General features: G+C 41.8%; 1 protein-coding gene across 10 annotated transcripts in view; it reads right to left on the bottom strand.

Annotated features, from left to right (window-relative positions):
- CIT (citron rho-interacting serine/threonine kinase) overlaps positions 1–12,791 on the bottom strand; it is a 112,310-nt gene that overhangs the window by 50,215 nt on the left and 49,304 nt on the right. For all 10 annotated transcript variants that reach the window (XM_053369707.1, XM_053369710.1, XM_053369708.1 and 7 more), the window contains 4 exons: positions 11,347–11,487; positions 10,425–10,550; positions 3,440–3,535; positions 393–509 (listed from right to left, as the gene is read on the bottom strand). In XM_053369707.1, coding sequence (XP_053225682.1) covers positions 393–509; positions 3,440–3,535; positions 10,425–10,550; positions 11,347–11,487 — 480 coding nt within the window. The remainder of the gene's footprint in view (positions 1–392; positions 510–3,439; positions 3,536–10,424; positions 10,551–11,346; positions 11,488–12,791) is intronic.

The following is a 12,791-nucleotide window of genomic DNA, read 5'->3' as shown; positions in this document are numbered from 1 at the left end:
TGTGCAGCACAGGTTAAGGTAGAGACGAGCAAGGCAGTAATATGACAAGGTTTATATAATTATGAAAGTCATGGAGAGAGTTGAGAGGGATATGTTTTTCTCTCACACTGCCACCCTAGTGACACTGACTGACAGAGGCCCAGTTCGTGGAAAACAAATTCTGGCTTAACAGTCCAAGGTACACACAAGCTCCATTCACCCACACACAGCCCCATCAAGTGAATGGGGAGACAAGCCAGGAAGCTGCAAGTTAACCATAGCTTCCCATTACATGCAAACCTAGAACTGTGGTTCACAGCTTCTAAACAAGCCAGGATTTGAAAGCCAACTTTAAACCACAACTGCATATCCCGGCTTGTTTGTGTTTGTAAGTAAATCGGAGCTTCACATACTGCCTTCTGTTCTGCAAGAATTTTGCATTTTTCATGGGCTTCTTCCTCATGTTTTCTCAATAAGTTCTCAAGCGCATCCTTGTCTGCAAGATCTTTTTTCATCTGATGGTCAAGTACCTAAAAGAAAAAGAAATACATGCTTACTTTCTTCCTTCGTGCCTATTGCCAGTCGTCATCAAGGGGACCATTCCAGAATTAAGGCTGGCACAAGACATTTTGGTGCCTGAATCTTTTCCTATGGCAAACTTTAGGAATATAAGGGAGCTGACCTACGCCAAGTCTAACCACTGGTCCATCTAGCACAGGGCTGTCTATATTACACCGACTGGCAGTAGTTCTCTAGGATTTGGGGCAGGAGTCTTATGCAAAGCACTACGCCCTTCCTCCTTTCTCGCTTCAAAGAAAATGGCCGTAACATGGAGGCAGAGCACAAACCTTGTGTACGAAAAGGTCCCAAGTTCAGTTAAAGGAACTGAAGTAGCAGGACCAGTAATGACAACTGCCTCAACCCCTGGATACTCGTTGTTAGCCAAAGTAGACAGTTACTTGACCAGGCGGGCCAGTGGCCTAATGCAGCATAAAGCAGCTTCTTCTGCTCACATATTTTATGTTAAATGAAACATTCTTCCCTTAATGAACATCCAATAATTTGGGAAAGGCAGGAGAAACTAATGATGTCAGAGATAACTCAAGTGGAAAGTGGTCACTTTCAGCTCTGGGAATTATCCTGAAGGTATCTCGGTTAATTGGCACATTATTAGATGTTAAGATATAATCTATGGTGCTAGTAAATCCTCTGGGGGAGATAAAAGTAAAATAACCCTCTTGATCCCCTTGACTGTGCCCATTGCATAACAAAAGGTTATGTTCACAAAGATATTTCCCAGTGTGGTTAGAGGTGGTGTCCATTGCTGCCCTCTGACAGATTTCAGGTTCATCCTCCAAGTTTAGTCCAGATAATATTGTATTTTGTGGGGAAACAATGCCGATCCGGGCACTGAAGTCGCCTCCCAAGACAAGCAGAGGGTTGGGTGACAAAGAGTCTATATTTTCGAGTAGTTGGGCCCTTAATGAACCTGGGACACTACTGGGAACTAATAAATGTGAAGAAGGAGACAGATTTGACCTGCTGGAGCTGACTTGGGAGAACCGAAGCTGCTCAAAATTCCCACCAGCAATTTGTGCTCCATGGACCAGAACTGTCTCTCACTCTGCCAGTAAGAATTCACAAAACTCACTGCACAAAGCAGCTTGGGGCCACCTCTGTTAAAGAGGTCACACTCCCTTCGTTTACCAGGTATGCTCAGGTCTGCTAGATAAAGTGTTTCGATGCAATTCATTTTTCCTTCACAAATATATCCAAAGGTGTTTTGTTTACGTAGAGCAAAGCGGCACAATATGCCATATTGGCTGTTAACAGGAGTATCAACTGGGTTCCCAGTATAAAATACAAAGATTGCCTTTTTGTTACATCACCAGAAATTACACCCTAGAAGCGTGAGTTTGAATTCCATTCCTGACAATCACCAGAAATTACATAGCAAACTAACTTCTAGTAGTGGTATGCGTGCATTAGTATCTGCAAAATTGTTTTTAACCACTGCTAAAATACGAGCATTTGGCAATTTGGAATTAATCTACCTTCCCCCCCCCCCAGTCACATAGTTTGTGTGTTTCACAATATAAAAATGTTTGTATTTTTTAAAGTTTGAAGGGGAACCTAAGATCATGCAGGCTGGAGTCTACTGTTCAGAGTCTTCTATTGTTACTGTAGTCAAATACTTCAGTGCCCATTCTATGTCTTGTTTTCAAGTACCTGCTTCAATTTAAAGGCAGCATATAAGAGATTTTAGTAATAAATAATAACATCCTGACATCCATATAACTTTCCCCCCTTTCCGTGGTATTTAAGAAACATCTTTAAAAATCTTGAATCATGCTTTAAGCAAAGGTGTTTTCAGCAATTCTAAGGAGTTTCCTTCACATATCAGACTACTGTGCAAATGGACAATAGCGCTGCTCACATCATAAAGGGGGAGCTGGGGTGGGGAAACCAAAGGACAAAAATTGTGCAATTTGAGTTTCCCCAATAAGTGACACCTATCATTTAATTGAGATGATGCAGCATAATTTCACTCGTGTGTGTCCCCCCCCCCCAAAAGTGAGCAAATGCATCCCTTGAGTCACTGGCAGACAACACTGCTCTGAAAAAAACTTGACTACAGTGGTACCTTGGGTTCTCCAATGCCTTGGTACTCAAACAACTTGGAACCCAAACACTGCAAACCCGGAAGTTAGTGTTCCGGCTTGCGAACTTTTTTCGGAAGCCGAATGTGCTCCATTTTGAGTGCCATGCTTCCGTTTTGAGTGTTACGCTGAGGTTGCTCTGTTTTTGCTATTTATTTTGCATTTTTGTTTTTGCAGCTCTTTTTTGTTTCATTTTTGTGACTCTGTGGAACCCAGTTCAGCTACTGATTGAGTGAGTGATTGTGTGACTGTAGTACATTGTCTATTGCCTTCATTTTATGAATCAATGGTCTCGTTAGAGAGTAAAATTCATGTTAAATTGCTGTTTAAGGGGTTGTTTTTAAAAGTCGGGAACAGATTAATCCATTTTGCATTACTTTCTATGAGAAAGCACACTTTGTTTTTGGAACAGACTTCCGGAACGGATTAAGTTTGAGAACCAAGGTACCATTGTAGTTATGTGACCCAAACACAGCAACACTTTCCTCACTCCCCCTTTCTGATTTTCGGCCTTTTAAGATTTCACACAAAAAAAATACCTTATTAAATAGCATTGCAAAACTACTTCTGACACCTGCAAAGCAACCATCTCCGACCACAAGGCACCACCAGCATGACAGAACAAGTCAACTAAGCATGTTTACCCGCTCCAAACACTGAGAGAGACAGAGACAATGCCTTAGAAGTGCAGGAGCGAGGGAGAAGGAAGCTGGAAACTTTAAAAGCACAACTACTTGGGGTTTTGTGCAGAGGGCCATGCATCTTTTAAGCACGCCTGAAGATAAAAAAGGTATCTTTACTTTGATCCTTTCTTCATACATCTGCTCTTTCTGTTTCAGATGCAACTCCAGGTGCTGTGCGGAGAGCTGTGCCTCCCGGTGCTTCTCTTCTAATTCCTGGAAACAAAGGTTTAAACGTATCAAAGATTAAGGAAGAGGGGGAATGGCACCACAAGCACACTCATGAAATGCACACCACAAACTACGCATTTCTTGCTCGGGGGGAGACAATTACAGGTCAGGCCTCATCAGATAAACGCCCCATTTGGATGGCTCTTTCCAGATGTTGCAGCAACAACACACACTGTCACACAAGTACACATTTTCAAAGAGACTTAGGCTACAATTATTTTGCTCGGGCACAGGTCAAAACTGATTTCACTCACTCTCTTGATTCAACAGCCTGCACACACAAAAGAAGGGTTGAAACAGCTTTCAAGGCCTTTGGCAAGTGATGCCATCAAGAAGTCACTGAATGGTTCGAAACATTACTGAATCCACTTGCATTCATGAGAGGCAAATGTCTGAAATGCATATTCATGAAAGTATATAAATAGTATGCAGCTGTTTAAACATGTTCTTGAGAAGCCAGCCACTTTAATGATTGTTTTGCAGTATTTCTAATGGCTTTTATGGTTTTCTATTGCTGTATGTCAACCTGAAATTTTATGCGAGGGTGGTATTTAAATACTTTTATAAATAACTCAACAATCTAAGTGAGATATTTGAATCTAAGGCCTGGAATGTAATGCCCTTATTTCAATAAATAAATCCAGAGCATCTCCTTCTAGGCCACAGAGTGCAGCTTCATATTTAACTTACAATCAGTATTATAGTGTGTATCTGTGTGCTTCTGGGTGTGTCTGGATCCTTCCCGAGTCGAGGAGTAGCCACTTAAAAGTCAATATAAGCTCAGAGGCAAAGATAAATAATTTTAAAGGATTGTTCTTCACCCGTTACCATAGCCACTGACAGCATCCACCTACACTTCCAAAAAACCTCAGACAAAATGTATACTTGCAATTCTCTCGCTTGTCTAGCTTTAGTCTTTTTCAGAGCAGATCCCAGTTTGAGCGGGATCTTTTCTTAGTCAAGAGAAACGGTATGGTGCCCATTTTTCCAATAATTTAGGAATTTACTTCCTCACCGTTTCCTCCAAAGGGTCTTGTTCCCAGGTCTTGAGTTTGCTCAAGAGGAGATAGGAAGATACCCTGATATGGGACAGCTCATCTAGAGGCATGTGAGAATATATTGAAAGGGAATCCCACCTTTAAAAAAAAAAGTGTGTCTAAAGCTGCTTGCAAACAAGACACATTTCTTTGCCAGTTTGGATAGATCCCCAAAACCACAGCTTGCACTATAAGCGTGGCGGCTTTAAAATTGAACTTCCGTTTTCTCGACTGCTGTCATCAACAACCGCTATGGCCCATCTACTATATGCACCAGCTTGCAAGGATGTTGTCAGCATCAACTAGAGTGAGGATAATTTCCTATGCTACAAGGCAGCGCTGAGGCTGATCCATCTGGCTGATCCAGTGGTTCATTAAGCAAGAGGGGCCTTTCATTTCTCTGATGTGTCCTTTTCTAACGCCACCATTCATCTCTTGTGCCCTTCCTAATGTCGCCAATGCCTCATCCTTCAAGGGCCACTTCAGATGTGACCCATTTCCTCTTTGGAAAGCACCTCTTTGTAGGCAGAAGCATAGAAGCTTTGCATGGATATTACCATGCCTATTTTGCAGCATGCAACATCCGTGAATGCTCCATGTATTATGATCTAATACATAAAGAGGCTTCACATTTCAGTCCAGAATAGGTAAACAAAATCCAGGAAACTGATTGGCTGATTTCCCCAGGGAGACTTGCCCCCCACCCACACATACACCTTTTTTAGTTCTAGCTAATGCAATGAGAGGTTAAAAGGTGCAGCTTTTGTCTCAATCTGGTGCGTTGGGACTTAACTGAATTCTGTTCTGAGCTGTCCAGCCTGGAATATCACTGAATCACATGGGTCGAGAAGCAGCCTGCAACCCCACACTAATGATACAAAGACATGAAACTGCAGTACCCTCCCCTCTGGAAAGGTTTAAGCAGTTCAGACACCTACTGCTGAACCTTTAATTACAAGAAGGTATAGATAACATTGTTGTTGTTGTTGCTTTTTCATTTGACCGACTACTTAGAAGCAGCTACCTCTTTTATAAATAAAGATGTTCTGGATTTATTTTAGACTTTTCAAACTGTCTTATTGCAAAAGGCTTTATTTATAAGCCTAAGCAGGTTTCATACTATTGAGAGCTATAATAATCTGAGGTCTGAAGAGAAAAGTAAAGGGTGCACAAATTCCTCAAGCTTAGCCCTCCCTCACCCTGAATTTTCTCAAATTAACATTAACATTAACATCATCATCATCATCTAGTTTTGTTTTTGCAGCAGCCTTTGAAGGATGATGGCAGTGATCTGCTGAAATAGCTTCTCTACAATTAAGCAGGGTTTTTTAAAAAATAAATAATGTTCTGTTCCCTTCCCACCCCTCTCCCCAGGGAGGCCCGCCTGGCACTAATCTTGCCATCGTTTCAGTGCCAAGCAAATATGTTTTTGTTTTCCTGGGCATTTGGGCCTCACAAATGATACACTCTCTCATTCAATCTGTTTTTAAATCTGTTTATGTGGTTTTTATCATTGTATTTTTTGCTTGGTTGTAAATTGTTTTTGGGTGCTTGTGTGATTGGGATTAGTAAAGCCCTGCTACGGAAGCTAAGAGCGTGTGTAGGCGTTCATATACCTTGGGGGCCCTTCACAGGGGGGGAAAGACAGTATAACTGTTTCTATAAACAAACAAATATGAGCAGGCATATATGCATGTGCCTGAGTGCAGACAGGCATACAACCACAATCCGTATATATGGATGCACGCGACTTCCGGGTTAGAGCCATTGACTAATGGCGGATTCCCTCTGAGCTCCGGAGGGAATCGGCTCTGCAGGATCAGGTCTTGCCGCTGCGGCGACCCATAAAAATCACAGGCGGTGAAGCCTGTGAACCTGGTGACTCGGCAGGCACCATTTGCGCCCCCCCGACCTGCGAAGGAGCCTTTTTAAAGGCTTCGGAACGGGGGACAGGGTGAGCGGCATGGTGCGGAGAGTTGACTGCTTCTCCTGCAGAGTGAAGCCGCATTGCCATGGTCGGAGAGCACTGACTTCTTCTTTTGAACAACTGGACTCTAAAAGTAACAACCCATGAGTACTACGGAAATTGGTACTGGAAAGAAAATTTTGCTTTTAAGAATTAGGCACGATCGGGGAAGGTGTAAAAAGGAAGTCTGCCTCCCCGTCTTGTAAACAAGTTAAAGCAAAGACCTGCTAACTAAGGTCGAGAGAACCTTTTCTTCTTTCCTTCTTTGGTAAAAGACTTTAATTTCACGATTTGGCAGTATAAGAAATTTTGCTGGAGGATAAAGAGCTAATTTTGGGAACCGAAGTGCCACCCTCCCAGACCCGGGAGTGTTCCGCGAGAGAGCCTGTCGATGAGGTACTAAAGAGTTTGACAGCTGTCAAAGTAGCTGTCAAAACGGAAAAAGAGAACTTTGTTTCTGTTGCTTCTGCTGGTTATATATGTTACAATTTTTTTACAATTTGTTGAAAACAAGGAAGAACTGATACAAACTAGCTGGATTTTTGGACTTGGATTGGAATGAACACTAAGAAACCAAAATCCCTCTAGAGGGGGATTTGGGACATTACTAGAATGGGTGGAGAAGGGAGAATTCAGGCTGAATTGGACAGAGTCTTTGTTCTCTTGGGAAAGTTGCAAGGCCAAATTGATGTTTTGGCTATAAATGTTACAACTCTGGACTCAACTGTAAACAATATCATTGAAACTGATAAGGAGTTGAATCTGGAAGTTTATTCAACTGAACAGAAAGAGGAACTTGACAACTTTGAGAATTTGGAGAAGGAGACATATGTTGTCCCGGAAGAGCTGCAGATGATGAAGGAGGACTTGAGGCCTGACATGATGGTAATGAAGGAAAATAAGAATTTGATGTGGAAAATCTGGCCTGAATTGGAGATTGAAGAAAGGAAAAATCTCCTTATGTGGAGATCCGAAGACCTAAGGATTATAAATTTGCTCAAGGTGGAGGTTGGAGCCTTGGGGACATTTGGACTTGAAAGGAGTAAGAAACAAGATTTGGGTTCCACCTTTAAGTATGGAGGACTGGTTGAAAGAAACATGGATCCTGAAGGGCCAGAGCTTCTCCGAGAGTTGGTGTTTAATTTTAAGGACTATCAAAAAAACCAGCAGAGAGGAATTGAGAGAGAATTAAAAGCCTCGGATGTGAGATCTCCAGGCTAAATATTAGATTAAGACTGATGGACATTTGTTGGGGACTGGAACCGGGAAAGGGGGGGTGGGGTTTGGGAATCCAAAGGGTACATAAGTATAATGTGTTTTGCTTTTATTTTTGTTTTTGTAATGTTTATGAAATTTGGGGAATTCGTGGAAGGGAATTTGGGTCGACTTTAGAAAGAATGTTTTAAGAATATGTATTGATGTATAAGTATTGATGTTTAAGTTTGGATAAGGTAAAATTGGTTTTTTTTAAAAATGAACTAAATTAAAGGAAAATAAGGTTAGCAAAAATAAATTGAGGAAATGGATGAAAGAGTAAAAGTAAAATAATAACATGTTAATTTATTAGGTTAAGAATTATGGTTAAGGATTTGCGGAATCAATAATTTGAATTGGAATACAAAAAGGGGAGGTATGAGGCGGTCGGGAAAATATGTCAATGAAAGTAAATTTTGGTGAACTTAATGTGTTTTTAATTTTTATGTATCTTTTTTCTGTTTTTTCGTATTTTTTTCCCTTTTTCTTTTTGACTTTTTATATTCTTACTGTATTAATTTTGAAAATTTTAATAAATATCTTTTATATATGGATGCACACATAAGCAAATGGAGGATTATGTGCACACACAGATGCATGTCTAAGGATACGAACAGATGAGAGTGCAGAATACGCACCTACACACACACAGTTTTTGGACAGGAAGACTGATGCAAAACGAATGAATCTGAAACTGCTGAAATGTCCCTAAGTTGATCCTGCAGCAACAGCTGCAAGTCCCTCTGCCTGGCTCCCCAGTGAACAAAATTCATAAATAACAATGCTGAGCATCATAAACAAAAAGTGAAACTCATGTACAGCAAAGGAGGAAATCCTTTCTCTCCCATGCACTGAAAAGCATCCAACCATTTATATTTGGAGAGGAAAGAGTTACGATGACTCATTCGGTTCTTCAACAGGGAAGATGCAGCAGACATTGCAACACAGGAGGGGTTGCCAAGACTTTCCAAGCTGGGCTCTGCAGATTTTATTGTCACACAACTCAAAACACAGGATGGGTACAGAGTTTCCGAAACATGTTTTATTTGAGTTCTAGAGCTTCTGTCGAAGCAACTGGAAATTGTCAGTCTCTCTGACGTGGCAAGCAGGCGTTTTGAAATAATGTTGCAGAAAGGGTTCCCATCAAATTCCACTTATAATGGAATGTTAGAGGGCTACCAGGTGAGCGGGCAGGGATTTCACTGTTGTTGTTGTTTAGTCATTTAGTCGTGTCCGACTTTTCGTGACCCCATGGACCAGAGCACGCCAGGCACTCCTATCTTCCACTGCCTTCCACAGTTGGTCAAACTCATGTTCGTAGCTTCAAGAACACTGTCCAACCATCTCAGCCTCTGTCGTCCCCTTCTCCTTGTGCCCTCCATCTTTCCCAATATCAGGGTCTTTTCCAGAGAGTCTTCTCTTTTCATGAGGTGGCCAAAGTATTGGAGCCTCAGCTTCATGATCTGTCCTTCCAGTGAGCACTCAGGGCTGATTTCCTTCAGAATGGATAGGTTTGATCTTCTTGCAGTCCATGGGACTCTCAAGAGTCTCCTGCGACCTATATTACTTCTGACCAGCTCTGCCTAGTGCCCTCAGTGTTGCCACATCAAAGGCCAGTAGAGCACGAATAAGATAAAACTTATGTGCACTTCACTTAGCTGTGCCACAGCTATCTCGCATGGGTGCAATTTGCCTGGTTGCACTGCAGCATGGGCACTATAGTGTACTGCAGATTACCTGTGACAGGATGCAGATGATTTCGGTCTATGTCTTGGGGACAGCCCAGACACAGTCTCCAGGTCAGGGCTCACATGGTTGCAAGTTCCTCCATACAATAAGGTTCCTTTCATAAGAACACGAACGTAACAGGCCTCTCTGTGCTGCTACTCAGCAGCTGACATTCAGAGGCACATCTTGAGACATGTACTTGGGTTTAAAGTGGGATTAAAAGCATCTAAAACCAGATTTGCAGGGAAGGAGGACACTGGCACAACCGTGTCCCTAACATGCTAGTTTCCTGTGTGGAGCAATTCCTTTATTTTTCTACTAAAGAACATTCCATCATGTGAACCATGGTGTGAAGTTATACATCCCATACATAGATAGATCTCATTGAGAATTAGGCAGTAGTGAATCAAGGCTAAGAGAATCTGGGCCCCGTATAATCCTAATAATAAATAATGTCAGTCTGACTATGTGTCAGCCCAGAAGAGACCGAGAACATGAAGACAGCCTCTGGGCCCTGCCTTGTTACAAAAAGCAGCTATAGGTTAATTGAGAAAAAAATATCCAAGGCCTTCTACCAGCTTCCATGTGTCTTCAGTTTGTTGTCAGCCACTGAGAAGGCAGATGGACTCTTCTTTCTGCCACAGCAGCACAGTCGTGTTACATCTGCACAAAAGGCCTCCTACACTAAATGTTCAGCCCTGAACCAAGCGCCCAAGAATCTGCATGAAATCCCTTCATTTGGTTTCACCTGGCTCCAGCTACGCATTTTAACATCTAGAAAAAAACTTTTCAAAATGTTAACACTTCCCACTGCATCTTATGGAGCCAGAAACTGTGCCCACTATTCCGCTCCAGTCTCCCAGTCTCCCATTTTGTAATCACTACCCACCAAAATTTTATCCGCCATCTGCTGGATCTGCTGAGATTTCGTCTGGATATCTTCCTTCAGTCGGTTCTCTCTGCGTTCAACCGTTTCCAATCGCTTCACTTGGTTCTCCAGAGAATGACGCCTTTCCTGTCCGACATTCAGGAAAGCAGAATTGAGGCTAAAGGAGCCCTGGGTGTTCACACAGCAAGTAGCAGTCACAGTAGAACCATTTCAGTACCACTCCCTAAATTACATACCCACCCCCCTTAAAGTTTAATTTAAAAAGCAAATCCAGCAAAAAACAAAAAAAAACAGTACTTGAACACAGAAACAAGAATAAATATTGTTTGCTTTAAAAACAAAAAACCAGTTCTTTCATTTGACACAACATAGTCCAGTTCAGATATAAAAATAAAGGGTGGTTTATGGCAGGTGTGGGGGACATGTTGCTGAACTACAACTCCCATAATCCCTGGTCATTGACCATGCTTGCTAAAACAAAATAAGAGCCCGATGGATCAGGCCAATGGTCCATCTGTTCTCACAATAGCCAACCGGATGCCTATGAGACACCCACAAGCAGGACAACAGAACTCCCCATCCTTCATTTCCAGCAACTGGCATTCAGAAGCATTATTGCCTCCAACTGGGCAGGGAAAGCATAACCATTGTAGATAGTAGTTCAGTGGTTCCTCGCCCTTCATCTATGGTTACAAGCACAAGCCAATATAAGACTCACACAGAAGAGGGGTTTAATAAACCTTCCATTCCTGGTTTAGTCTAAACAGCAGCTTCCCATTTCAACCAGACTCAAGAAGCCTGACCTGTACAACCCACAGGGAGTTAAATAAGCCAGGATATCAAACCAAGGATGGGATTTGGTATGCCTGAAGTGGACTTTCCGGTTACTCAAACATCTTAAAAGTTAAAAGCTTTTGCCAACCTCTGCTTCGAGCAATTTCTTTTTCATGCCTTCGTTAGAGTCTTCCCGGTTTTGCAACTTCTCCAGTTCTTTCTCGGCTCTTTCTTTCGCTTGGCGTATGTTCTGAAGGAGTTCAGTGGCCTCTGAGCTGGCTTTCATTGCCTTGAAGAATAGGGAGAATAATGCTAAAGTTTTTAACATGCATAAGATTGCAAGCGCCAATATTCAGCATTCCGGTAACAACTTAATGAAGCAGCTAATCAGTGACAGAATTTGATACTATGTTTGTGTGTGTGTGTGTGTGTGTGTGTGTGTGTAATAAGCAGTCAAAGCATTGCTCTCTGCATTACTCTCAAACTCTGAACACTGTAGTAGAATATTACTGACAGATGCTTAGAAAGTTGAGGTAATTCTAATCTGTTTTAGTATTTTAACTTTCACATGTTTTAAAGTAATTTTTTATTGATCTTACTGTTACATCTTTTGTAAACCACTTTAAAGTTTTTACAGTCTAGAATTGTCTACATTTTATGATATATATATATCCACACAAGTTTCCAGAAATTGAACTAGACTTCTTGACCCAAGTAGTAGTACACACATTTAGGTTAGAACCTTAAGAAAACCTTAATGGGAGCATTAATATAATTGCATGGCAGATGAGCAGACTTTCCAATTTACTCAGTGTTCACCTGTTATGCTTGCTGCAATTTATGGCAATTGCCTTTGCTTTAATTTGTCTGGGAGAGGGAGGCACCAATGGGAAAGTGGCATGGAGAAGAGAAGGCAACTAACTGCTAGGCTCTGACGTAGGTTGGTGGAGCGGCTAGTTTTGGGAAGGCCCTAGCTAAACAAAACACATATTAAGCAAAGTATGACAAGGTTTCTTAAACCTCCACTGAATGACTGCAGTGCAAAGTGCTTCTACACCTAATACCAGAACAACTCACAGCCAATCCTTCCATGGGGCGATACCCACCTTCAAATAAGATTGTAGCGTTTCTGCTCAACCTGAAGCAGCCAGCAACACACCCCTGCAAAAGTGCAATACTGTACATCTACTAAATTACTCATTAGTGTGACAGGTGGTGTTGCTCCTCCTGCCTGATAATGAAGCTCATGTAATCCAACACAAACCTTTGTGAATATGCTGGTCAGCTTGCCCACAGTAAATGAACGACTAACCAGAAAGTAATTAAATCTGAAGTACTACAACTAAGAGCATCCCTTTTGCAGAACTGGAAAAATATAGCTGTAAAATAGCAGACACGTGTATGTTTTGACATTCCCCACGTGTATGTTTTGACATTCTGATATTGTATCTTTTCATCTTTGCATAGCTGGGAAAATATCCCCCAAATGCCTGAAATTACTCTGGGCAATGAAAGTTAGGCTGAAATTTTACTGTCCGTTTGACAACCGGAAGCACATGTGGCCAATCCGTGGCCCATATTTAACTCTTGTGG

Source organism: Podarcis raffonei, chromosome 16 (assembly GCF_027172205.1).
Source record: "Podarcis raffonei isolate rPodRaf1 chromosome 16, rPodRaf1.pri, whole genome shotgun sequence".
Classification (NCBI taxonomy): Eukaryota; Metazoa; Chordata; class Lepidosauria; order Squamata; family Lacertidae; genus Podarcis; species Podarcis raffonei.
This window is presented reverse-complemented; position numbering and strand designations above follow the sequence as displayed.